Below are 26442 nucleotides of genomic sequence, written 5' to 3' on the forward strand. Positions count from 1 at the left end.
ACATGTTTATAGAAGGGAAGATGCGGGTTTTGAGGAATGGTTGGACAAGTTCCAGTTTCCAAGAACTAACCTGTTTGGATATCATTAGGTCCGTAACGTTTTGCATAGGGACATTTCTTACTTCCCCTTAGCATCCTCTCCCTCGTTGTTGGATGGAGTGCTTTTGATGGTTAAACTGGGGGAAGGAAAGATATCAGACATTTAAAGTCAGCTTTTGTCGGTGGAACAAGTTCCATTGGAAGAGGCTAAAAGAAAGTGGGAGGGGGACCTGGGTCAGACTTTTGAGGGGGGTGGAGGTGGAGTGGATCTCTACACAGAGTTAACTTCATCACATGTGCTAGGCTCAGCTTGATTCCATTCAAGCTGGTGCATTTGGCACTTCTGACCAGGGCACGGATGAGTTTTTTTTTTCTGGAGGTAGATGGCAGGTGCGAGCGTTGTTCATGGGATCCAGTGAATCATAAGCATATGTTCTAGTTTTGCCCTAAACTGGTGAGCTTTTGGGACACCTTCTTCAGCACCATGCCATGAATTCTTAGGATTGAACATAGAACATAGAACAGCACCGAACAGGCCCTTCGGCCCTCGATGTTGTGCCGAGCATTGTCCGAAACCAAGATCAAGCTATCCCACTCCCTGTCATTCTAGTGTGCTCCACGTGCCTATCCAATAACCGCTTGAAAGTTTCTAAAGTGTCCGACTCCACTATCACAGCAGGCAGTCTATTCAACACCCTAACAACTCTCTGAGTAAAGAACCTATCTTGGACATCCCTCCGATATCTCCCACCCTGAATCTTATAGTTATGCCCCCTTGTAACAGCTACATCCACCCGAGGAAATAATCTCTGAACGTCCACTCTATCTATCCCCCTCATCATTTTATAAATCTCTATTAAGTCGCCTCTCATCCTCCTCCGCTCCAAAGAGAAAAGCCCTAGCTCCCTCAACCTTTCCTCATAAGACATATCCTGCAAACCAGGCAGCATCCTGGTAAATCTCCTTTTCACCCTTTCCAAAGCTTCCTCATCCTTCCTATAATTAGGTGACCAGAACTCCAAATGTGGTCTCACCAGGGTCATGTATAGTTGCAGCATAACCCCGCGGCTCTTAAACTCAAGCTCCCTGTTAATAAACGCTAACACACTATAGGCCTTCTTCATGGCTCTATCCACTTGAGTGGCAACCTTCAGAGATCTGTGGACATGAGTCCCAAGATCTCGCTGTTCCTCCACATTCCTCAGAACCCTGCCGTTGACCCTGTAATCCGCATTCAATTTTTTTCTACCAAAATGAATCACCTCGCACTTATCAGGGCTAAACTCCATCTGCCATTTTTCGGCCCAGCTCTGCATCCCATCAATGTCTCTTTGCAGCCTACAACAGCCCTCCACCTCATCCACTACTTCAACAATCTTGGTGTCATCAGCAAATTTACTGACCCCCCATTCAGCCCAGCCTCCTCCAAGTCACTGATAAAAATCACAAATAGTAGAGGACCCAGCACTGATCCCTGTGGTACACCACTGGTAACTGGTCTCCAGTCTGAAAATTTTCCATCCACGACCACCCTCTGTCTTCTATGTGATAGCCAGTTACTTATCCAATTGGCCAAATTTCCCTCTGTCCCATACCTCCTTACTTTCTTCATGAGCCGCCCATGGGGAACCTTATCAAACCTTACTAAAATCCATGTATACGACATCAACTGCTCTACCTTCATCTACACACTTAGTTATCTCCTCAAAGAATTCAATCAAATTTGTGAGGCAAGACTTACCCTTCACAAATCCGTGTTGACTATCCCGGATTAAGCTGCATCTTTCCAAATGGTCATAAATCTTATTCTTCAGGACCTTTTCCATTAACTTACCGACCACCGAAGTAAGACTAACTGGCCTATAATTACCAGGGTCATTCCTATTCCCTTTCTTGAACAGAGGAACAACATTCACTACTCTCTAGTCCTCTGGCACTATCCCCTTGGACAGTGAGGACCCAAAGATCAAAGCCAAAGGCTCTGCAATCTCATCCCCTGCCTCCCAAAGAATCATTGGATATATCCCATCTGGTCCAGGGGACTTGTCGACCCTCAGGTTTTTAAAATTGCTAATACATCTTTCCTCAGAACATCTACCTCCTCCAGCCTACCCGCTTGTATCCTCAAAAACATGGCCCCTCTCCTTGGTGAATACTGAAGAAAAGTATTCATTCAACATCTCTCCTATTTCTTCTGACTCCATGCACAATATCCCACTACTGTCCTTGACTGGCCCTACCCTCCCCCTGGTCATTCTTTGATTTCTCACATAAGAGTAAAATGCCTTGGGGTTTTCCTTGATCCGACTCACCAAGGACTTCTCATGCCCCCTTCTAGCTCTCCTCAGCCCTTTTTTTTAGCTCATTCCTTGCTACCTTGTAATCCTCAAGCGACCCAACTGAACCTTGTTTTCTCATCCTTACATACTCTTCCTTTTATCCTCTTGACAAGACATTCAACCTCTTTTGTGAACCATGGTTCTCTCACACGGCCATTTCCTCCTTGCCTGACAGGGACATACCTATCAAGGACATGCAGTATTTGTTCCTTGAACAAGCTCCACTTTTCATTTGTGCCTTTCCCTGACAGTTTCTGTTCCCATCTTAGGCTCCCTAATTCTTGCCTAATTGCATCATAATTACCCCTCCCCCAATTATAAACCTTGCCCTGCTGTATGGCCCTATCCCTCTCCATTGCAATAGTGAAAGACACCGAATTGTGGTCACTATCTCCAAAGTGCTGTCCCACAAACAAATCTAACACTTGGCCCGGTTCGTTACCCAGTACCAAATCCAATGTGGCCCCACCTCTTGTCGGCCTATCCACATATTGTGTCAGGAAACCCTCCTGCACACACTGTACAAAAACTGCCCCATCCGAGCTGTTCGACCTATAGAGGTTCCAATCAATATTTGGAAGTCACCCATGACAACTACCCTGAGACCTCCACACCTATCCATAATCTGTTTTGCAATTTCTTCCTCCACATCTCAATTACTATTTGGGGGCCTATAGAAAACTCCTAACAATATGGCCGCTCCTTTCCTATTTCTAACTTCGGCCAATATTACCTCAGTAGTCAGATTCCCTTCGAACTGCCTTTCTGCAGTCATTAAACTATCCTTGATTAACAATGCTACTCCTCCACCTCTTTTACCACCTTCCCTACTCTTACTGAAACATCTATACCCTGGAACTTCCAATAACCATTCCTGTCCATGTTTTAACCATGTCTCCGTAATGGCCACAACATCGTAATCCCAAGTACCAATCCACGCTCTAAATTCACCTACCTTATTCCGGATGCTCCTTGCATTGAAGTAGACACACTTCAACCCACCTTTCTGTAGGCGGTACACTCCTGCAACCTTGATACCGTCCTCAGTACCTCACTATTCTCAACACTGGCTTCTGGACTACAGCTCATTTTCCCAGCCCCCTGACAAATTAGTTTAAACCCCCCCGAAGAGCCGTAGGAAATTTCCCTCCCAGAATATTGGTGCCCCTCTAGTTCAGGTGCAAACTATCCTGTCTGTACAGGTCCCACCTGCCCCAGAATGTGCTCCAATTATCCACGCCCCTGAAACCCTCCCTCCTACACCATCCCTGCAGCCAGGTGTTTATCTGCACTCTCTCCCTGTTCCTCACCTCACTAGCACATGGCACCGGCAACAAACCAGAGATGACAACATGGTTTGTCCTGGCTCTGAGCTTGCACTGTAGCTCCCTAAATTCCTGTTTTAAATCCCCGTCCCTTCTCTTACATATGTCGTTGGTACCGATGTGTACCACGACTTGTGACTGTTCCCTTTCCCGCTTAAGGATTCTGAAAACACGGTCCGAGACGTCACGGACCTTGGCACCCTGAAGGCAACATCCCATCCGTGAGTCTCTTTTGCTGCCACAGAACCGTCTATCTGTCCCTCTAATTATCGAGTCCCCAATAACTATTGCTCTCCTGCTCTCCCTCCTTCCCTTCTGAGCCACAGGGACAGACTCAGTGCTGGAGATCCGTTCACCATGGCTTACCCCTGCTAGGTCGTCCCCCTCAACAGTATCCAAAACTGTATACTTGTTACTGAGGGGAACGACCACAGAGGATCCCTGCACTGACTGCTTCCTCCCAGCCCCTCTCACCGTCACCCATCTATCTTGATTCTTCGGAGTAACTACATCCCTGAAGCTACTATCTATGACCACTTCTGCCTCCCGAATGATCCGAAGTTCATCCGGCTCCAGCTCCAGTTCCCTAACACGGTTTCTGAGGAGCTGGAGATGGGTGCACTTCTCACAGGTGAAATCAGCAGGGATACTTATGGCGCCCCTCACCTAAAACATTCTGCAGGAGGAACATTGTACTGCCTTCCCTGCCATCCCCTCTGGATAAAAAAAGAGGTGAGGTGGAGCCTTGCCCTTTGGTGGCTATCCTTGGACTCACCAGAACTGCTGATGGAGGCGAAGGCAGATGTTCTGGCCTTTGCCACGCTGATAGCCCAAAGGCAAGTTCCGTTTGGGTGAAGGGCTCGGGTTCCATCCAGTGCTTCGTCATGGTTAAGTGACCTTATGGAGTTCTTGCACTTAGAAAAGGTCAAGCACATCACAAGGGCTTCAGCAGTAGGGTTCTAATCAATGTGGCAGCCCTTTATTTCCTATTTCAGGAAGTTGGTCAGGGGAGGCGGACGGTTTGGGATTTACTTTTGCTTTTGGCTTGAGGTGGGGTGCTTCAGTCTAGAATTATAATTGCTCTAGTTGTGTAATATGGTTTTTACAGTGTCCTACTGGAATATTTTTCTTAATAACAATAACAGCACTCGTTACATCCTGCCAAGCAGAAAAAGACCCCATTATGCCAACTCTCTGCTTCCTGTGCCAATATGCTGGCCCCTACAACACAAGCTCTTACTTTACACAATAGCCTTTGATATGGCACCTTATCAAATGCCTTCTGGAAATTTGTGGAGCCTTCTCCTCCAGGGTTGTTTAATTGTCCACCACCCTTCACAACTGCCTGTGCCAGGACTGCAGAGCTTAGGTCTGATCTGTTAGGTGTGAAATTGCTTAGCTCTATTTATCACTGCTACTTACGTGGTTTTGATTGCAGATAGTCCTGTGCTGTAGCTTCACCAAGTTGGCACCTCATTTTAGGTATGTCTGGTGCTGCTCCTGGCATGCCCTCCTGCACTCTTCATTGAACCAGGGTTGGTCCCCTGGCTTGGTGGTAATGGTAGAGTGGAGGATATGCTGGGCCATGAGTTTACAGATTGTGGTTGTATACAATTCTGCTGCTGATGGTCCACAGTGCTTCATGGATGCCCAGTTTTGAGTTGCTGGATCTGTTTGAAATCTATCCCATTTAGCCTGGTTGGAGTGCCACCAAACACAATGGAGGGTATCCTCATGTGAAGACTGGACTTTGTCTCCATAGGGACTGTGTAATAATCACTTCTACTGACACTGTTATGGACAGAAGCATCTGCAGCAGATAGGTTGGTGAGGATGAGGTCAAGTATGTTTTTCCCTCTTGATGTTACCTCAACACCTGCTGCAGCCCCAGTCTAGCAGCTATGTCCTTTAGGACCCATTCAGCTCAGTCTGTGGTAGTGCTACTGAACCACTCTTGGTCATGGACATTGAAGTCCCCCACCCAGATTATATTCTGTGTCCTTGTCACCCTCAGTGCTGCCTCCAAGTGGTTTACAACATAGAGGATTTCTAATTCATCTGCTAGGGTTGAGGTGGAGGGCGTACTGGGGAATCAGCATGATGTTTCATTCCCCACATTGGAACTCATACCATGAAGCTTCATGGGATCCAGAGTTGATGTTGAGTACTCCCAGGGAAACTCCCTCCCACCATTGTGCCACCACCTCTGTTGGGCATGTCCTGCCAGTGGGACAGGTCATATTCAGGGTCAGTGATGGTCATGTCTGGGACATTATCTGTAAAGTTTGATTCTCTGAGTATGACTATGTTGGGCTGTTGATAGACTAGACTGTGAGACAGCTCTACAAACTTTGGCACTAGCCCCCAGATGTTAGTAAGGAGGACTTTGCATGATCAACAAGGCTGAGTTTGCTGTTTTCATTTCCGGTGCCAAGGTCGATACTGGGTGGTCTGTCTGGTTTCATTCGTTTTAGACTTTTTAGCAGTTTGATACAAAGATGTGGCTTGCTGGGCTATTTACCGCTTCACGAATTTGCCTGCCAGGGGCCATGCTAATCTTCTCTGTATTGCTCTAATTTTAGTATATGTGCTGCCGAAGTGAGCAGTGCTGGGCCATTTAAGAGTCGGCCACATTGCTTTGGATCTGGAGTCACATGTCGGCCAGACCAGGTAAGGATGGCAGATTTCCTTCCCTAAAGGACATTAATGAACCAGATTGGTTGTTACGACAATCGACAGTGATTTAATGGTGATCATTAGACTTTTGATTCAGGATTTCTAAAAAAAAATCAACTTTCACCATCTGTTGTGATGTGTTTCGATCCCCAGTGTCCAGAGGGTTACCCTGGGTCTCTGGATTGCTAGCCCAGCGACAATACCATTACACTCCCACCTCTGCCTACAATTAGCTCATATTTAGCGTTTCAGAGTTGACTTTATTATCTTGTTTACGATGTGACAAAGTCCATTGCAATCACCAACCATAAACTGAATAAACCGGAAAGCATTTTACAATCAATGCAATCTTTTTAAGAAGTGTTTTAGTTAGTTAATTAATGTTCTTGTTCATTCTCAAGCATTACATTTGCAGTCAACGCATTGATGGATGTTGCTATATCAGCACTGCCAATGAATACATCACAGTGCATTTTATTGAATCAATAATCTGTGTATGATACACATTTCCTATTATCACTTGGCTATTTTCAGCAATGTTTCTTTCATTGTGCATCATTAAATTGAAGCTGAATCCTTTTAAGCAGAACCTCATTATCTTTCTGTTCTACCTTTCTAGCTCAGAAACATAATTGGATATCACAATATGATTATGGACAAAAATAGTTTGAAAAGATTGCCAGTTGCAATGTGAATTTCCACCTAACTCAGAGATTTTGAAATAAGGTTATTCTGCCCTCAATCACATCTATATACCAGAAGATGATGTTGTAGCTGTAAGCTGTTTTCTCATTAAAATAATTGAGGTGCATTTTCTACCATTAGGAACATATGGATATTAGCAAAATTGTCCATTGTGGTAAATGATTGTTCAGATTTGCTGAAGAAGAACAAACAAAAAGCAAAACTAGATCTTGAAACCAGTCATTTTGGCAAATAAACTGCAATGAATTTGTGCCTTGATGGTCTAACCTGCATTGATGACTTTCCTCCAGAAGAATCCTGTAATAGCTGCAGAAAGAGTGTTATAGTAATTGTGAAAGTAACTCCATTGAAGTGGGTTGCTTTATCAATTATCCAGCACTCACTGTGAACCATGTCCATATGTTTTGGGCCTGTTCAAAGTTGGAGGGATTCTGGTGGGGGTTTGCAGGGCTATGTCTGAGGTGTTGGGGGTGAAGGTGGTCCCGAGTCCAGAAGTGGCAATTTTTGGAGTGTCAGAAGACCTGGGAGTCTAGGGGGCGAGAGAGGCTGATGTTTTGGCCTTTGCCTCCCTGGTAGCTTGGAGACGATCTTATTGCAATGGAGGTACTCGGAGCCCCCGAAATCAGGGGGTTTGGGCGAGCGACCTCGCGGAATTCCTCAGGTTGGAAAAGATCACATTTGCCTTGTGAGGGACTGTGGAGGGGTTTGCCCGGAGATGGCAGCCGTTCATCGACTACTTTGAAAACAGTTAAGCTGTCAACAGTGGGGATGGGAGGCGGGGGGGGGGGGGGGGGGGGGGGGGGGGGGGGGTGGGGGGGGGGGGGGTGGTGTTGGGGGTTAAAAAGGATGTCATGGAGGTGGAAGGCAGTGGCAGGGTAGAAGAATATTGGAGTGTTAGATATTTAAGTATTTGTTATGTTTATTCCTGTTTGCATTCTTTTTGGTATAGAACATGGAACACACAGTGCAGAAGGAGGCCATTCGGCCCATCGACTCTGCACCGACCCACTTAAGCCCTCACTTCCACCCTATCCCCGTAACCCAATAACCCCTCCTAACCTTTTTGGACACGAAGGGCAATTTAGCATGGCCAATCCATCTAACTTGCACGTCTTTGGACTATGGGAGGAAACCGGAGCACCCGGAGGAAACCGATGGAGACACGGGAAGAACTCCGCATAGACAGTGTCTCAGCGGGGAATCAAACCTGGGACCCTGGCGCTGTGAAGCCACAGTGCTAGCCACTTGTGCTACCGTGCTGCCGTATGGTTGTGTTCGATGTATGATATATAAATACCTCAATAAAAATTTTTTTTTTTAAACTTAAAATTGTCCTCCACCAATCTGTCCCAAAATTCAGAAACAAACAGAAATGTTGTAATTCTGACTAATACTTTCTGAAGGTTGCTCGATTTTCTGCTGTGAAACTCAAGTCACAGCTGACAGAGATCTGCTTCTGAATCAGTCAATTGAAAATGCAGCTTCCAGAGTCATGACCATTCATTGTGTTATCTCACTAGATATAGATAATGTCATTGCCCTTCAAATCAAATGTAAGATTGATTTATTCTTCCTCGCGCTAAATTAGTATTAGTCAAGAAATGGAACCTTGTTCCCCATGTGTAGAAAATAATTATCATCAATTTATACAAATGCATAACCATCAGTTAGAGAGAATCCGATCAGTTTTTAATATATCCACATTTGCAGCCCTTCAGACTTACTCACATGGCTCTTAGTCCATCACCACAGAAAAAATTGCACATCCAAGAAAATGTTCACCTAATGTCATAAATGGAGAGGCAACAAAAAATCCAGCTTTTCCTCCCCACTGTGCCCCATTTAATGACCACCTTTGAACCGATTCAACCCGTACATGAAGTTACATCAGTTTACATGTACCTCTGGTTAAAATTATTATTCCCTTTCTCCCAAATCATGGTTCATCTTGTTTACAGGGGACATTACCCTCCTGTAAAGTCAGCCACAAATTGACGCTGTTATCTCGATCATTAATTGTTTCATGTATTGCTATTATGTTAAATGATGAAGTCATGGTTGTAATGGGATTTTGTCGTGATATTTTTTGCCAGTATTCTATTATTTTTCAAACACATCTGACGTGTCTATTTCAATAGCCTGTGTTGACTTGCAGTGCCCGTCAAGCCCTCCAGGGCTACCGAGGTGACACGCAAGCTATTTTTAGAACAAACATCAATCCTGAAAGTGTCAGTCGCCACCCAGTATGAACAGTCCTGGTGATTACCTCATGATTCTTTGTCCCTGGATTACTGTCGTTTTGCGTGTTGTTTTATTTTTGGTGTGTGGCTACAGGCCTCCTTCACAAAGATGCTGACAGTCAGTCAGTGTCCTTGTCCAAGGTGCTGATTGAGATCAGTGGCAGCACCCAACTCGACATCAGCCGTACTTGCAGACAAAACATCGTCTTTCGAGTCCTCCACATACATTTGAAGTTCATCAGTTTAAATGGAATGCACATATAAATTACAAATGGATTAAAGATTTACAACCCACCTTGGTGCTATTTATAATTACTGTCATCTCTCCAAGGGAATATTAAGAGGAAGGGGTGAGCGGGGGAAGTTGTGTGTTAACTGCGAGAATAAAACAAATTCAAATTGATAATAAAAGTAAGCACGCTTTAAGTTTCACCCTTTTTGGTTTGAAAATTGTGGGGTTATTTGCAAATCGCTCAGGTGAAGGAGAAAGGAAGTATTTCTTGTTTTTAAAAAAAATCCCATCGAGAGTCTATTCATATTTGCCTTCCTAAGTTGCAATAATCAATTCGGTTTTATTTTTAAAGGTTTTTACAATGTGACGGTTCAGCACTTGAGTTGCACACTCACTGGGCGGGCGGGGAGGGGGAAAGGTAAAGCAGCGGGCAAGGGCACGTCGAACCGTGTTGTGGGAGAAGTGGATATTTTTAAACTCTCTGGAGTGGGAGGGAACAGCCAATAAATAATTCATGGCGCCAGGGCTGCGGGTTCTGGCTGATGTCAGCGCTTTGTGTTAAACGGCGGACGGTGCAGAAAGGGAAAGCCGCAGGAGTGTGGCAGGGGCTGGCTTCTTTTTAATGGTCGTGTGCACGAACATGTCAAAGACCCAAAATGTGCACTTTGAATAAGAGTTTGGCCTTTCTTTCTGTTGCAATTGGAATCAGCTTGTTATCCGGTGCTGAGGTTAGAGCACTAGCGAAATGTCCACGGCGCTGCAGTTGTACAAGGGACTCTGTCATGTGTGTTGGAACTTCATCTGTCCCAAGGATCCCCCCCAATGATATCATTTCCCTGTAAGTAACCAGAACCGACTACAATCTATATATATGTTTTCATTTGTTCCTCACGAAGTGACACTTCTTATTACTTCGCCGCTTCAAAATAAAACCTCACTGCACGGAGGGAAATTAAGTTTAAATTGTAATAGAAGTCAGGTTGTTTATATTATTGTGTAACTCTATCTCACTGCATGGTGCAACATAAGAAGATAACTTACAAATGAAAGGTACGCGTTAGACCCATTCTCTAGGCAGCAATTTGCAGCGTTGGCAATGCAGAATATTGAACTTTCTGCCAATTTGCGATTGAACAGTGGTTCTGTAATGCGGTGACATGATATTACTCAGGTCACTCCTTTTTTTCAACTGCACTTTTACTTTAATTTTTACTCCTTCAGCAACATAATAAAAGGGAGTAGGTCAGGCTTTGTGAAAGAGAATAGAATAGTGCATCCCTTCGAGCAGGTTTTTAAACATTTCTCTGCTACACATTTACAGAATAATTTATGTTGCAAGGGCTCTATGTTCAAGAGAAAGTGTAAAGAACAGCCTCTGGAAAGGGAAATCGTTGAACAAAACTGGATAAAGTGCGTCATGGCAAATCAATAATGGAATAATTGCATCTTCTTAATGTTTTTGTTTTATTCCGCTCCCAGGAGTTTGGTGAACGGAAGTTACCGCGAAATAACAGAAGGGATGTTTACAAACATACCATTTTTGCAACTTCTGTGAGTATTGCTTTGCTTTTTAACGGGACGGACGGACTGTTAAACATTCTCTCTTCTCTCTCGGTGGGCCGGTTAGTTTCTCGTGCAAAATGCTAAGATATAAAAAAGCAAAACATTTGTCAAGATGTCAAAACTGCTGTGTTCATAGATGTTGTGAATGTTTTTTGAATTCATTTTACTGGACGTGAAGTTGGACCAGCATTTATTGCCCATCCATAACTGCCCTCTGTTTCAGAGGGCATTTGAGTGTCAACCATATTGCTGTGGGTCTGGAGGCATATGTAGACCACATGTAGGTAAGGACAGTAGATTCCCTTCCCCAAAGGGCATTAGTGAACCGGATGGGTTTTTAGTACAATCAGCAATGATTTTGTGGTCATCCTTCGATTTTTTAATATCAGATTTTTATTGAATCTGCTGTGACCGGATTTGAACCCAGGTGCCCAGAATTTGAAACAGAAAATATTGGATAATCTTAGCAGGTCTGTCAGCATCTGTGGAGAGAGAAAGGCACTAATATTTCAAGTCAGGATGGCTGGATGACTGAATGACTCTTTGACAAAACGTTGTGGACTCAAAATATTAGCTCAGTTCTTTCTCCACAGATGCTGTCAGAACTGCTGACATTGTCCAGCATTTTCTGTTTCTGTCCCCAGATTACTAGTCCTGTGAAAATACCACTACACCACTATCTCATGTGAAGTACCCATTTCCCAGTGATATATGTACAGTTCAAAATGAGGATCTTACCAATGACTTTATCCTTAACCTCATTGCGACATTGGGATGATTGTGAAGTCAATTTCCATTGGCCATGGATATTTTCCCTATTACCCACCCCTGTAAGTGTGACACAAGATGATTTGAGGCAAATGGAGTTTCAGACAGGGTAAGGAGAACCTAAAGATAAGTGTGTTTCAAATGAAAAGCAACTGAACATCCTCTGTTCCTCAAATGTCTGAATGACTAGTGCTAACTTACACAGAAAACCCCCAAGGTAGCCATGTTGAATGAACCAATCCCAACTGAATGGATTTGTCCTAGTTAGTGCTGGGAGGGTCATTGCTAATGATGCTTTGCAATATCCCTATTATGTTTGCCCGCAGATAGCTGCTGCCAATTGGCTGCTCACACTCACAGATGAAGAATGAACAATTGAAAAAAGTCCACGTTCCACAGAATCCTGCATGAGTCACTATCATTCAGAAGATAAGTAAAGGCAAAATTGGAAAATAGGTAATCACTGCAGGAAGCTTATGGATTGTGCCAGATTGTAAATAAATCTGAGAATCATAAAGAAAATAATAAATCAAACAAAACTAAATTCTTACTATCGAACTTTGAGGAATAACATAGCACTTCTGTGTCAAAAATAGGCTATCTTTATTGAATCTGGTTGAGGCTCCCCATTTATGTCATTAGTAACTGTAAATAGAGTGATATTTATCACAAGTACAATCCCAGTATATAGTAAGAATGTAGTGACAGCCTCTTGATGACGGTAATCAGATAGTCACATGAGGAACCAGCAGGTTTCAGTGGATACAGGGTGGCAACCAGCTGTCGTCCAGCATACCAACACAAAAGATAAGGCTGAAGCATTTGCAACAATCTTCAACCAAAAGTGCCAAGTGGATGATCCATCTTGGCCTCTCCTTAAGGTTCCCAGCATCCCAGATGCCCGACTTCAGCCAATTCGATTTATTCCATGTGATATATTCCATGAGATGATTGGATACTATAAAGGTAAAGACCCTGATAAGATTCTGGCATACCTATAAATGTGCTCCAAATATGCCACCTCCCTAGCCAAGTTGTTCCAATAATTGTAACAACATTGGTATCTACCTGGCAATGTGAAAATTTGCCCAGGTATGTCCTGTACACAAAAAGCAGGACAAATCCAACCTGTCCAATTATGGTCTCATTAGTCTACTCTCGATCATGACTGAAGTGGTGGAAGTGTGGAAATGTCAAGTATCAAGAGTGCTGTCAACTGGCACTTGCTTAGCAATAACCTGCTCAGTTTGGGTTCTGCCAGGGTCACTGTGCTCCTGAACTCATTTCAGCCTTGGTTCAAACATGGACAAAAGAGCTGAACTCAAGAGGTAAGACTGCCCTTAACATCAAGACATCATTTGACTGAGTATGGTATTAAGGTGCCTTAGCAAAACTCAGTAGGAATCAGGGGGGAATCTCTGCTGGTTGGAATCGTATTTGGCACAAAGGAAGATGTGAGTGACAGCTGGATGTCAGTCACCTCAGTTTCAGGACATTACTGGCCAATCAGCCCTGACCTTATTACAGACTTGCTTCACCCATGGATAAAAGAGCAATACTCAAGAGGTGAGGTAAGAGTAACAGCGCTTGACATCAAGGCCTCATTTGGCTGACTGTAGCATTAAGGAGCCCCACCAAAACTGGAGTCAATGAGAATCAGAAGCCAACTCACTGCTGATTGGAGTCAGTACCTGGCACAAGGGAAGATGGTGGGGGGTGTTGGACGTCAGTCATCTCAGCTCTAGGACATCACTGCAGGAGTTCCTCAGAGTAGTGTCCTAGGCTCAACCACCTTCAGCTGTTTCATCAGTGACCTTCCTTTCATCATAAGATGTTTGCTGATGATTGCAGTGTTCAGTACTATTCACAAATCCTCAGATACTGAAGCTATCCATGTCCAAATGCAGCAAGGCCTGGACAATATCCCCCCCCCCCCGGATGAGTGCAGCTTCAACAATGGGAACGGCATCACCTGAAAGTTCCCCTTCAATCCACCCATCATCCTGGCTTGGAAATATATTGTTCACCCTTCACTGTTTCTGGGTCAAAATCCTAGCTCTAATCGCATCCAGGTTCACTGCTTGGGGGGCGGTGAGGGGGGGGGGGGGGGGGCGGGGGGCGGTGGGGGGTACTGGCTAGGGGGATGGAAACTGCATCCCCTCCCCCGCCTGACCTAAACTCCCCCCCCCCCCACATGCAACCCCCTCAGTAGAAGGGTAAAACCGGGTTTGGTCCGTGGGGTGGAGGATGATGACAGCCCACTCTGTGATGGGCTATGTTGCTCCGTATCATATGACAACGTCTGACACCTGCCCAGGGTTGCACTTTCCACCATCCACTTGGATGATCCCTGCGTGCGAGCTGGTCATTCCATCAGACGGTGCCATCGAACCCCTGGGGTGACAGTGGTGTGAACGGTCGGGCAGGAAGGGTGGAGAGCCCAGGTCAGCCACAACTTCCCCCATTCCCCCCAACCGCTCCCCTGCACCCCAACTCTGGCCAGCCCAGACCAGCCAACCCCTCACACACATCTGACAGAGCACCGAGATAGGTTGTAACACTGAACGGGTGTTTAATGTGACAACATGAAGGCCAAGCCTCACAGATTTGTGAGCTAAACTGTGCACTGCACCCATGCTAAATTAACTGGTGTCTAATGTTCGGGCCTCACGGGCTCTGCCGTGTGATGGAATGGATCTAGGTGGATCCCCAGATGGTAGATCGAGAGTGGAGGCAGCTTGCTGTGATTCCAACCCTGCGACCTGGGGTCGTCTTCTGGGGCGACCAGGACTGGATGGGTCCAGCTGCTGTTCTGGTGCTGCCCTGTTCTGCCCGCTGCCCACCAGATGCAGCAGGAACAGGAGAGGGGGAGGAGGGGTGGAGTCTGAGTTGCTGCGGTATTCCAGAACCCTCCTGCGGGACTCACCGGCACAGGCCCCATCACCTCCTCCTCCCTTCGGGGTGCCTGGTGGCCCCTGGGTTATTCCATGGGATGGGAATGCGAACAGAGGCATCCCCTGAGGCTCCACACCCACCTTGCGCTGCCAGTCCCGGAAGCCTGCTCTGGTCTTGACCAGGGTCTGCATGCTCACAGCCATCGAGCACAGGGAGTGGACCATCGATGTCTGGGACTGTGCCACATCACTCATTGACTCAGCCACCACCTTCTGGGTTTGTGTTATATCAGCCAGTGACAGCACCACCTCCCTCTGGGACTGGGCCACCCTCATCTGTGTCGGTGCCATGTCTGCCAGCACCTGGACAATGCCGCCAACGTTCTCAGCCATGACCTGCTGTGACTGGGCCACACTCAGAAGCACTGCTGAACTTTACAGGTGGCTCTCACACATGGCTACCTGTGAGGTGGCAACCCTGCCCTGGGCCTAAGCCAGCGCCTGCACAGAATGCCCCAGGCCTTGGACATGCTGATCCATAGCCAAAACTTTCATTGAACATACAGTGCAGAAGGAGGCCATTTGGCCCATCGAGTCTGCACCAACCCACTTAAGCCCTCACCTTCACCCTATCCCCATAACCAAATAACCCCTCCTATCCTTTTTGGACACGAAGGGCAATTTATCATAGCCAATCCACTTAACCTGCACGTCTTTGGACTGTGGGAGGAAACCGGAGCACCCGGAGAAAACCCACGCAGACATGGGGAGAACGTGCAGACAGTAACCCAGCGGGGAATTGAACTTGGGACCCTGGTGCTGTGAAGCCACAGTGCTATCCACTTGTACTACCATGCTGCCCAGTGCCTTGCGCCTAATACCTTCACCGCAGACACCATCCGTGTGGTGTTGGCCTGGGTGACACACACAGTTGGGACCACCTCCTGCTCCTGCAGGCGGTTGGATTCCTCCATCCTGCAGGTGCTGGATGCTCGCCGACAATCCTTCATGTAGTCCCTGGCTCTGCAACTGCATCATCACAATCGATGGGACTGTCCCTTCCAGAAGCCCGAAACACGTCGGGGCGGCAGCTAGCCCCTGGGGTCGGCCGCCCTCCGACCGTCTGACCGTCTGACCTCCACCCGCTGTACCCAATCAGCTGTGTGGTGCACATCCAGATAGTGCCCAGGAGCCTCTTCACGAACGTTTCCAACCGAGGTGAGTGTCTCTGGGATGGTGGAGGGTGTTGGAGACAGCTGTGACGGGAAATCAGTGTCATCCCCTCACTCGAGCTCCAGGGTCTCCTGGGTCTCGGATCTGGGTCTGCCATCCGAGATGCTCTCCTCGTCACTGCTTGGCTCACATGGGTGGGGGGGGGGGGGCTCTGGCTGTGGCACTGGCTGGAGGCGGGGTCACCAGATGGACCCGGATGTACAGATGGACCCAGATGTACATCACCAGTAGGTCCTGCAAGACAGAAGACAAGACGCATAATTAGACTGTGGGCCGGAGGGTGGTGGGGGTGAGGATGAGGGTGATGCTGAGGGTGAGGGTGGGGGTGTTGTGTGGGTGAGGTGGTGTGGGGGTGAGGGTGGTGTGGTGGTGGTTGGCAAACGGGTCACGGGAACTGCAACTCAGCAGGGTCTCACTTCCTTGCCCGCGGTCGACCTCCATCCTTTCCTCCGGGCTGCCGACCATGTCCAGGGCCCTCTGTTGTGCCATGGTGAGGGGCTGCAGGTCCGGCGGTCCCCCTCCTGTTTTCTCATGCTCTCGGGGAGGAAACAGAAACGCAGTGTTACCCATGCAATCCAGGGGGTGGGTAGCTGGTGGTCTCAGTGGCCAGAGCACCAGGCTACGGAGGCCGGTATGGCTGCCGCATGTTGTGCAGGGTGGGGGTTCGGCCTCTCTCTGGGTTTGGAGGGAGGATCGGGTTACAGGTGGGTAAGATGTGGGTTAGTGTCAAGGTCACAGTGTTGCCAACTCACCCTGGCCGCCCTGAGGAGATTGTGCAGTTTCTTCTGGCACTCTTGACCGATCCGGACGGTGTTGCTCACGGCGCTGACCGCCTCTGCCAACTATGCCCAGGCATGGAAACGGCGGTGGTTGGCAGCCTCCTTCCCAGGCCGGGGTACAGAATACACCGCCTCTTCTCCACTGCGTCCAGGAGGATCTCCGGCTTGGTGTCTGTGAAACGGGGTGCCGCTCTTTCCATTGAGCTGCCATTTTGTTGGCTGGGATGATGTGGGTCGGAATGAAACGTGTAAATGCAGCTACAGCTTGTTAGCCTAGTGAGTGTCAATCTCAGTCCCAGTGATTTCCGCACCGTTTCTCATTGGAATCAATTGTGTTCCACGTGGCGCCAGTGCTAGCCCCTTAATAGTCATTGAATCGTTCCAGGTATGGTGCCAGGTATGCAGCCCGCACCGGGTCGGAGAATCGCCGGGGAGGTGGGGTGCGAGAATCCCGCCACGCCACTCTGATTCCGGCCGGCCAATTCTCCGATTCCAGGGGGGGCCTCCACGGTGGCCAGGCCCGCGATCGGGGGCTATCAATCGGCGAGTGCGTTCATTTCGAAGGGGGCCTGTGTTCCTCTGCGCCCGGCCCCTGTAGAGCTCCGCCATGCTGCCTGGGGGCCGGCGCGGAGACGGCATCCATGCGCATGCGCCGGCGCGGAGTCGGTCCATGAATGCGCGCCATGGCCGGCGCGGGTCCGCGCATGCATGAACCCATGCCAGCCGTGTAGGCCCAGCTTTTGGCGCCGGAGCAGCGCCCAGCACTCTGGCGCCGTTCTAGCCCACGGTGAAGAGGAGAATGACTGGGCCAGGAAGCCCTTTGATGCCGGCGTCGCTCACGCCGGTTTTGACGCCGGCGTCAACACTTGGCCGGGATTTCGGCGCCTCCCGGCCTTAGTTTCAGGAACGGAGAATTCCGCCCCCCCTGTACTTTGTGACAGCAACTTCAGCCTGAGAAAAGCAACCCGCTATTATCAACCACCCCCCACCCCACCCCTCGCACACCAGAATGACATTTTTTCCATTTTCCACATCATTTATCCTGAGATATATTTGAGTAAACTTGCTAATTTTGGGCCAGTTTGTGCGTAGGTCCATGCCTATTCGGGGCTGAAGTCTAATGATCTGAAATTATTTCATAAAGAATCCTTGAAGCCAGAGTTAATTTTCGTTCTATCCGTCAAGTTGGATTTAAAACTAGATCCAAGTAATGAAAAGATTAAGCCTCTGTTCCATGTAGAGTGTAACTTGCTAAAGGTTGTAAGGGATGTTAATTTTTTATGACAGCATTTATTGCTTGTCCCTAGCTGCCCTTTTTGAATGACTGCAGTGCAGGTGGTGTAGGTATACGCACAGCACTATGAGGAAGGGAGTTCCAGGATTTTGACCCAGCGACAGTAAAGGAATGACAATACAGTTCTAAACCAGGATGGTATGTGGCTTTTCGGGAAACTTGCAGGTGTCAGCGTTCTCATGCGTTCCTATGCATCCGCTAGCTAGCCTTGTTGTTCAATGTGGTAGAAGTTGCTAGTTTGGGAAGGTGCTGTCGAAGGAACCTTGATGTGTTGGTGCAGTGCATCTTGTGTCACAGCTGCCACTGTACATCGGTGGTGGAGGGGATGAATGTTTAAGGTGCAAATCAAGTGGGTTGCATTGTCCCTAATAGTGTCAAGCTTGTTGAGTTTTGTTAGGAGCTGCACTCACCCAGATAAGTTTAGAGATGTTTTACAGTTTTATCTTTCAGAAACAGCAAGGTAATCTAAGGAGGCATCATTTGACAATGAAACTTTCTTAAACATCAAATTGTTACTGTTTTGTTTATTATTTTTACAAGATTGCTTTATAGCTCTTAATTGTTGATTAGTCCACATCAAAACACGGTAGCATTGTGGATAGCCGAATTGCTTCACAGCTCCAGGGTCCCAGGTTCGATTCCGGCTTGGGTCACTGTCTGTGCGGAGTCTGCACATCCTCCCCGTGTGTGCGTGGGTTTCCTCCGGGTGCTCCGCTTTCCTCCCACAGTCCAAAGATGTGCAAGTTAGGTGGATTGGCCATGATAAATTGCCCTTAGTGTACAAAATTGCCCTTAGTGTTGGGTGGGGTGACTGGGTTATGGGGATAGGGTGGAGGTGTGGGCTTGGGTAGGATGCTCTTTCCAAGAGCCTGTGCAGACTCGATGGGCCGAATGGCCTCCTTCTGCACTGTAAATTCTATGAAAAAGACTTTAATCATAGGATTCATTATTTAGCAACCAAGTCCTATTTTCTGTTCAGTTTTTATTTTATTACTGTGACATACTTTTGGGGGGAAAAAAGTGATACTCTTATATTTATTTGCAGGAAGGCAAATGTTAGGTGTCTGAATGACATTGTCCTTATACCAAAGTACTAAACAGGAAAACTGTTACATGTGGAAAATAGTTGTTATCATTACTTACTGATGGATATTGCAGCAACACTGATTTTACTGAATGATAGACAATGAATCATATAACCACTCAAATCAGGAACACAAGCCGTAATTTGAAAGTAAATACATTTTGTTCATAGATGTAATACAGTAAATGTTTATTGCCACCTCAACAAATGGTACATAATTCTCTTGCAGTTTATACAAGTAATTGGGACATCAAAGCAGACACTGGAGCAAGTTTATGACTATGGATCTTTCAATCCAATCAATACCAGTAAAAACTTAGAGAGGGGTCACCAGTCGAACCTTTGATGTATGCATGCCAGTGACTCAATCTTTCTCCAGGATAAGTGACTGGAAAGCTTTGCATTCTCTCACTAATTGAAATGTACTGTTGGCATAGTATAATATGTTGATGATCTGCACTGAGTGCTGTGAATTTTTAATTCAAACTTTATTCTCATTCGAAAGCAGTAAATCAATCTGGGCAAAATGTGCATGTCAGTTATAAATAGTACACAGACCATTGAAATGAAGAAATAAACAAAACAAGCAACTCTCAAAGAAACTGAATTTATAACTACTTGGGAATTGTAAAATAAATGCCCAAAAGATAATGCAATTGGCCAGAAAAAGTACATTATTCCAAATCTGGCCACATTTTCTACTCATGATAATTATTTTTAGGTTTGATTTGTATATTAAAGCTCCAAATCAATATAGCAAAATGAGGGGGCCCTTAAGGAACCATTGGTGAATAATTAATATTTAATTATTGAAGTGTAAGATGCATTTTGACAGGAAGAACATGGAGAGACAATATAAAATAAGGGGCAAAACTCTGAAAGGAGTGCAGGAGCAGAGGGACCTGAGTGTCCATGTGCATAGATCATTGAAGGTGGCAGGGCAGGTGGAGAGAGCAGTATCCTGGGCTTTATTAATAGGACATATGTTATGGGCCAGGATTTTGAGAACACCAAAGTGTATCATGGAAATCACCTGACCTACAACTTTTAATAGATTTTGGTAATGAGGAGCACAAGGGCCCACTTTCCAGGTGTTATGCAACAGAGATCTTAAATATTTTTTGAATCCAATTAACAATTTATAAACACACAGTAAACATCTTATCAACTACCAGCACAAATACCCCCCCCCCAAAGATACAGTATTCTATAGGTAACCCTTAATAACTTTCCAAACAACATCCAAAAGCCAAACACACTTTTCTACAAAAAAGTAGGTTTGAATTCCTTACAGAAAGCAGGTATCAAGTTATCAAGTGGTCTGGAAACATTCTTTAGCATGCAGAGAGAGAGACCAAAAATACACCTTCCTTGTTTGAATGCAGCTCCAAACTGAAATCGAAACCAAAAAACTCGGCGCCACAAAGCAGCCTCCAGCTCAAAACGGAAGTAAAAGACAGAATCACAGCCCAGCTCCACCCACACAGTGACATCACTGGATTTGGCGGGGGTGAGAATCGCACCGCGCCAGTCGCTGGCCGCTGGCCGCGCCCCCCTCCCCGGCGATTCTCCGGCACGCGATGGCCCGAGTGGCCGCCCGTTTACGGCCGATACTGCCGGCGTAAATTACAACAGGTACTTACTGGCAGGACCTGGCTCCGTGGGCAGCTCCAGGGTCCTCGGGGTGACGCGGGGGGGATCTGGCCCTGGGCGGTGCCCCCACAGTGGCCTGGCCTGCTATCGGAGCCCATGATCCGCAGGCGGGCCTGTGCCATGGGGGCACCCTATTCCTCCGCGTCGGCCACTATAACAGTCCGCGATGGCCAACACAGAGATGAACCCCATTGCGCCTGCATTGGGATGATGCCAGCACACGCTGGCACTCCCACGCATGCGCCAACTCGTGTCGGCCAGCGGAGCCCCTTCGGCGCTGGTTGGCGTGGCGCCAAGCCCTTTACATGCCAGCCGGCATGGCGCAAACCACTCCAGCGCCGGCCTAGCCCCTGAAGGTTCGGAGGATTCCGCACCTTTGGGGCGGCCCGACGCCGGAGTGGTTCACGCCACTCCTTCGAGTCGGAGTTGCTCGCCCCACCGGTTCGCGGAGAATCCCACTCCTGGTACTTTATTTCCACTGATCACTGAGTCTCTTGTAATTCTCCAATACAGGAGCAGTGGTTAACACAGCCTTTAGGCCTTTAAATGCCTGTTGACACTTTGCTGTCCACTGAGATTTGCTATGCTTCTTCAGCAAGTCCGTCAGTGGAGCGACCACGCTGCAAAAATGTAACACAAATTTCCGGTAAAATCCACTCATGCCAAGAAATCGCATTATTTCCCTTTGTGTCGAGGGTATTGGAAACTCCCCAATAACTTTTGTTTTAACATCCTGTAGGACTATTCGACCCTGACTCATTGTATAGCCAAGGAAAGTGACTTGGGCTTTTCCAAATTCACTTTTGGCGAGGTTTACCACCAAACCCGCCTCCTGAAGTCGATCGAATAACTACATCAGATGCTTCAAATATTCTTTCCATGTCTGTCTAAAATTTGCCTGATCGTCGATGTATACTGCACAATTGGGTAATCCTGAAACAACTTTGTTAGTTAACCGTTGAAATGTGGCTGGGGCGTTTTTCGTGCCAAATGGCATAACTTTGAATTGATATATACCATCTGGTATATATCAATTACCAGATGGTATATTGATATATACCATCCAACACTGAAATCGAAACTAAAACACACCCTGCAGCAAACAACCTAAAACGAAAGTAAAAGGCTGACAGAAAGCCCAGCTCCACCCACACTCTGGCATCACTGATAAACACCCATTTCTTAAAGGTAGATTTCTTAAACACCCATTTCTTACAGGTGCATTTCTTAAACACCCATTTCTTAAAGGTACTCTCACATGACAATATTATTTAATTGGAACAGCATTTCCCACATCTACATCATGTATAGTCATTTTAGTGCATCCCAATTTATCTCCACAAACTTGCCCATGTGATAACAGTAACTCTTTCCTCTGAAAGGTAACTCAACAATTTATCCCAATTTTTAAGAACATCCTCGCTTTCCAGTTTAATTTGAGGGATGTCAAATTCAACGTCATCTGGATTTGGTTCTTCACTTTGAGGTAGAATTATTAAAACTTCCTCCTTTTGCTCTCCTTCCCTTTCAAAGTACCTTTTAAGCATATTCACATGACACACTCGGTGAGGTTTCCTTCTATCCGGCGACCTTACCACATAATTCACCTCACTTAATTTCCTTTCAATCTGATAAGGCCCAGAAAAACTTGCTTTCAAAGGTTCACCTACCACTGGTAACAATACTAAAACTTTATCTCTACTGGCAAAACAACAAAATTTAGCTTTCTTGTCTTCTACCTGGTTCATCACATGTTGTGCAACTTTTAAATGTTGTCTAAGCCAATTCCCCTGCTCTATTTAATTGTTCCCTGAAATTTGACATGTAATCTAATAATATAAGTTCCAACTGTTCACTCACCAATTTTTCCTTAATCAATTTAAGTGGTCCTCTTACCTCATGAACAAAAATCAGTTCAAAAGGACTAAATTTGGTTGACTCCTAAGGTGTATCCCTAATTGCAAACAGTATGAATGGAATTCCTTTATCCCAATCCTCTGTATAATCTTGACAATAAGCCCTCAAATTGTCTTTAATGTCTGATGCTACATTTCTAATGCTCCCTGCGATTCTGGATGGTATGCAGTTGATTTAAATTGTTTCATTCCTAAGCTATCCATAACTTCTTTGAATAACCTTGAGGTAAAATTTGATCATTGATCTGATTGTATTTCTGTGGGTAGTCCATATCTCGTAAAGAATTGAAGTAACTCCTCCACAATCTGCTTAGCTGTAATGTTGCGTACTGGAATGGCCTCTGGAAACCTAGTAGACACATCCATTATAGTCAAAAGATATCGATTCCCACTTTTCCTCAAATGCTGGAATGGGTATTAAGGGTGCTGGTTTTATCACTGCTTGAGGTTTTCCTATCACTTGACATGTGTGACATGATCGACAAAATTTAACTACATCCTTATGTAGTCCAGGGCAATAAAAATGTTTTTGTACTTTAACTTGAGTTTTCCTTACTCCCAAATGACCTCCCACTGTGCCACTCGCAACACCTCCTTTCTATACCCTCCCGGCAATACTACTTGATGAACTTATGCCCACTTTTCATCCGCCTGCATATGCCTTCTCATCAAGACATCACTTTTACTGTAATAACATTCTGGCATACACTCAGATTCCTCTTCCTTGTATGCTTTCTGATAAATCTGTTTTATTTCCATATCTTTCAGTTGTAACTCCGCCACTTTTCCTGAACTAAAAATATCCGCCTCATCGTCCATCTGTTCTTGTTCTTTTCTGATAATTGAACTTCAACTTTATTTTCACTCTTTGATTTCTCCTCTTGTCTTAACCTATGACTTTGCGACCTTGTTACAACACAATCTAGAAAAAGCCCAGTATACTCATCCTTCAACACTTCAGATGTCTGATTTTCCACTGGCGTATCAACCATAGTAGGCATCACTCCCATCTGCGATCCAACTATATCATTACCCAAGATAAACTGTATTCCTGGACAAGATAGTTTCTTGATTACTCCGACTACCACTTCACCACTCTTCACTGGACTTTCCAACCTTACCTTATATAACGGAACGCTACTCCTCTTACCCTAAATTCCACATATCACCACCTTTTCTGGAAATATTCCTTCCAAACTACATAACTCCTCATCTCTTACCATTAAAGATTGACTAGCTCCCGTATCTCTTAAAATTGTTACTTCTTTACCTGCTCCTCCTGATACACATGAGTAAACTTTACCCACACAAGTAAATTATTTAAAGAGATCTGGCACCTTCTTATCAATCACCTCTTGATCAGGCCGTACAATCTTTTGCACCTCCTTCGCTTCACTTGGGCTTTCCTTTACCACTTTAACAAATCCCACTGGCTTATCCTATTTTACCACATCAGCCTTCCCAGTGCTTTTCTTCAACCGCCAACCCTCTGACTTTACATGGCCTAGTTTATTACAATTAAAACATTTGAAACTTTTCATTTCTTTTCCACCCTCCTGGATTTCTTTTTTAATCTGAGGTACACTCTCTTTGTTGTCTCCCATCAGATCACCTTTACCGTTACCACTTGAATATTCCTCCTTTCCCCAGTTTGTATCCCTCACAGGCTGAAACTGACGTCGGAAACCAAACTTTGATTTATGAACTAATTCATAATCATCTGCCATTTCTGCTGCTAATCTAGCAGTTTTAACCCTCTGCTCTTCCACATGACTTCTCACTACATCAGGAATTGAATTTTTAAACTCCTCCAAAAGTATAATTTCTCTGAGAGCTTCATACGTTTGGTCTATTTACAAAGCCCTTATCCACCTATCAAAATTATTCTATTTGATCCTTTCAAAGTCCATGTATGTTTGACCAGGTTCTTTCCTTAAATTTCTAAACCTTTGTCTGTAGGCTTCAGGCACTAGTTCATATGCACCTAAGATGGATTTTTTCACCTCCTCATACGTCCAAGATACCTCCTCTGATAGTGATGCAAACACTTCATTAGCTCTTCCTACCAGCTTTGTTTGAATCAGTAATATCCACATGTCCTGTGGCCATTTCATTTGTTTAGCTACCTTCTCAAATGAAATGAAAATGGCTTCTACCTCCCTCTCATCAAACCTTGGTAATACTTGGACATATTTTAATAGATCCCCACCAAGCTTGCGACTATGACGCTCTTTCTGTTTATCCTCATCAATATCCTCCAACTGTACATTTCCCTTTACATCTGACAATTTTAACTGACTGTCATGTTTCGTGGCCATTTTCTGAAGTTCAAACTCTCCCTCTTTTTCCCTTTCCTCTCTCTCTTTTTCCTTTTCCTCTCTCTTTTTCTATTTTCTCTCTATCCCTTTCTCTCTCTTTTTCTTTTTCCTCTCTATTTCTTGCTCCCTCTTTTTATTTTTCCCTTATCTGTACCTCCCTTTCTCTTTCTTTTTGTTCTGCTCGGGCTATTCTTTCAATTTTTCTTTCTTCTCTCTCCTTTTCTTTTTCTCTGATCTGTATCTCCCTTTAGAACATAGAACGATACAGCGCAGTACAGGCCCTTCGGCCCTCGATGTTGCACCGACATGGAAAAAAAACTAAAGGCCATCTAACCTACACTATGCCCTTATCATCCATATGCTCATCCAAAAAACTTTTAAATGCCCTCAATGTTGGCGAGTTCACTACTGTTGCAGGTAGGGCATTCCACGGCCTCACCACTCTTTGCGTAAAAAACCCACCTCTGACCTCTGTCCTATATCTATTACCCTTCAGTTTAAGGCTATGTCCCCTCGTGCTAGCCACCTCCATCCGCGGGAGAAGGCTCTCGCTGTCCACCCTATCTAACACTGATTGCTCTCTCTTTTCCCCTCATTTTGTATTCAAGCTGCTTTAATTCTTTTTCATGTTCAAGTTGTTTGATCTGTAACTGAATTTTTGCCATTTCCAAATAATCTGACTGTATCTCATGCAATTTTAAATGCTCAGTTACCACCGTAAGTACCTCTTCTTTTTGTATGCCAGCAGGTAACGTTAACTGCAATGTTTTTGCCAAATCTAAAAGCCTTTTTTTGTCTCTGTTCGTAAGGTACTTCTCCACCCCCAAAAATCCTCCGAGCCTCTGAAAGAGCCATTGTCCACAACACACTCCCTACTTAAACTGGAATACCACACCTGAAAAGCAAGCACACATATGCTCACCCCTCACTGTCTTTAAGTTCACTAAGCCAACCCAATCACGAAAGATAGATTTTTATCCCATGAGCCCCCAATTTGTTATGGGCCAGGGTTTTGAGAACACCAATATATATCATGGTGTTCACCTGACCTACAACATTTAATAGATTTTGGTTCACAAGGGCCCACTTTCTGGGTGTTATGTAACAGAGATCTTAAGTATTTTTAAACAAAACAATGTTTATTCTATGAATCCAGTTAACATTTTATAAACACAGAGTAAACATCTTATCAACTACCAACACAAATACCCCCCCCCCCCGAGATACAGTACTCTCTAGATAACCCTTAATAACTTCCTGACAATATCCATAAGCCAAACACCCTTTTCTACAAAACAGTAGATTTGAATTCATTGCAGAAAACAGGTATTACTTTGAAGTTATCAAGTGGTCTGGAGACATTCTTTAGCATGCAGAGAGAGGGA

General features: G+C 45.6%; 1 protein-coding gene and 1 pseudogene across 1 annotated transcript in view; one reads left to right on the forward strand and one right to left on the reverse strand.

The window, feature by feature from the left end:
* Window positions 1-6211: 6211 nt before the first annotated feature.
* On the reverse strand, window positions 6212-6308 carry LOC119964006 (annotated as a pseudogene).
* A 3784-nt stretch (window positions 6309-10092) lies between these two features.
* Window positions 10093-26442, forward strand: part of lgi2a (leucine-rich repeat LGI family, member 2a) — an 85345-nt gene continuing 68995 nt past the window's right edge. Inside the window, exons 1-2 of the mRNA XM_038791479.1 lie at window positions 10093-10393; window positions 11035-11106. Of these exons, the coding sequence (XP_038647407.1) occupies window positions 10212-10393; window positions 11035-11106 (254 nt within the window). The 5' untranslated portion in view covers window positions 10093-10211. The remainder of the gene's footprint in view (window positions 10394-11034; window positions 11107-26442) is intronic.

This window comes from Scyliorhinus canicula, chromosome 3 (assembly GCF_902713615.1).
Source record: "Scyliorhinus canicula chromosome 3, sScyCan1.1, whole genome shotgun sequence".
Taxonomy (NCBI): Eukaryota; Metazoa; Chordata; class Chondrichthyes; order Carcharhiniformes; family Scyliorhinidae; genus Scyliorhinus; species Scyliorhinus canicula.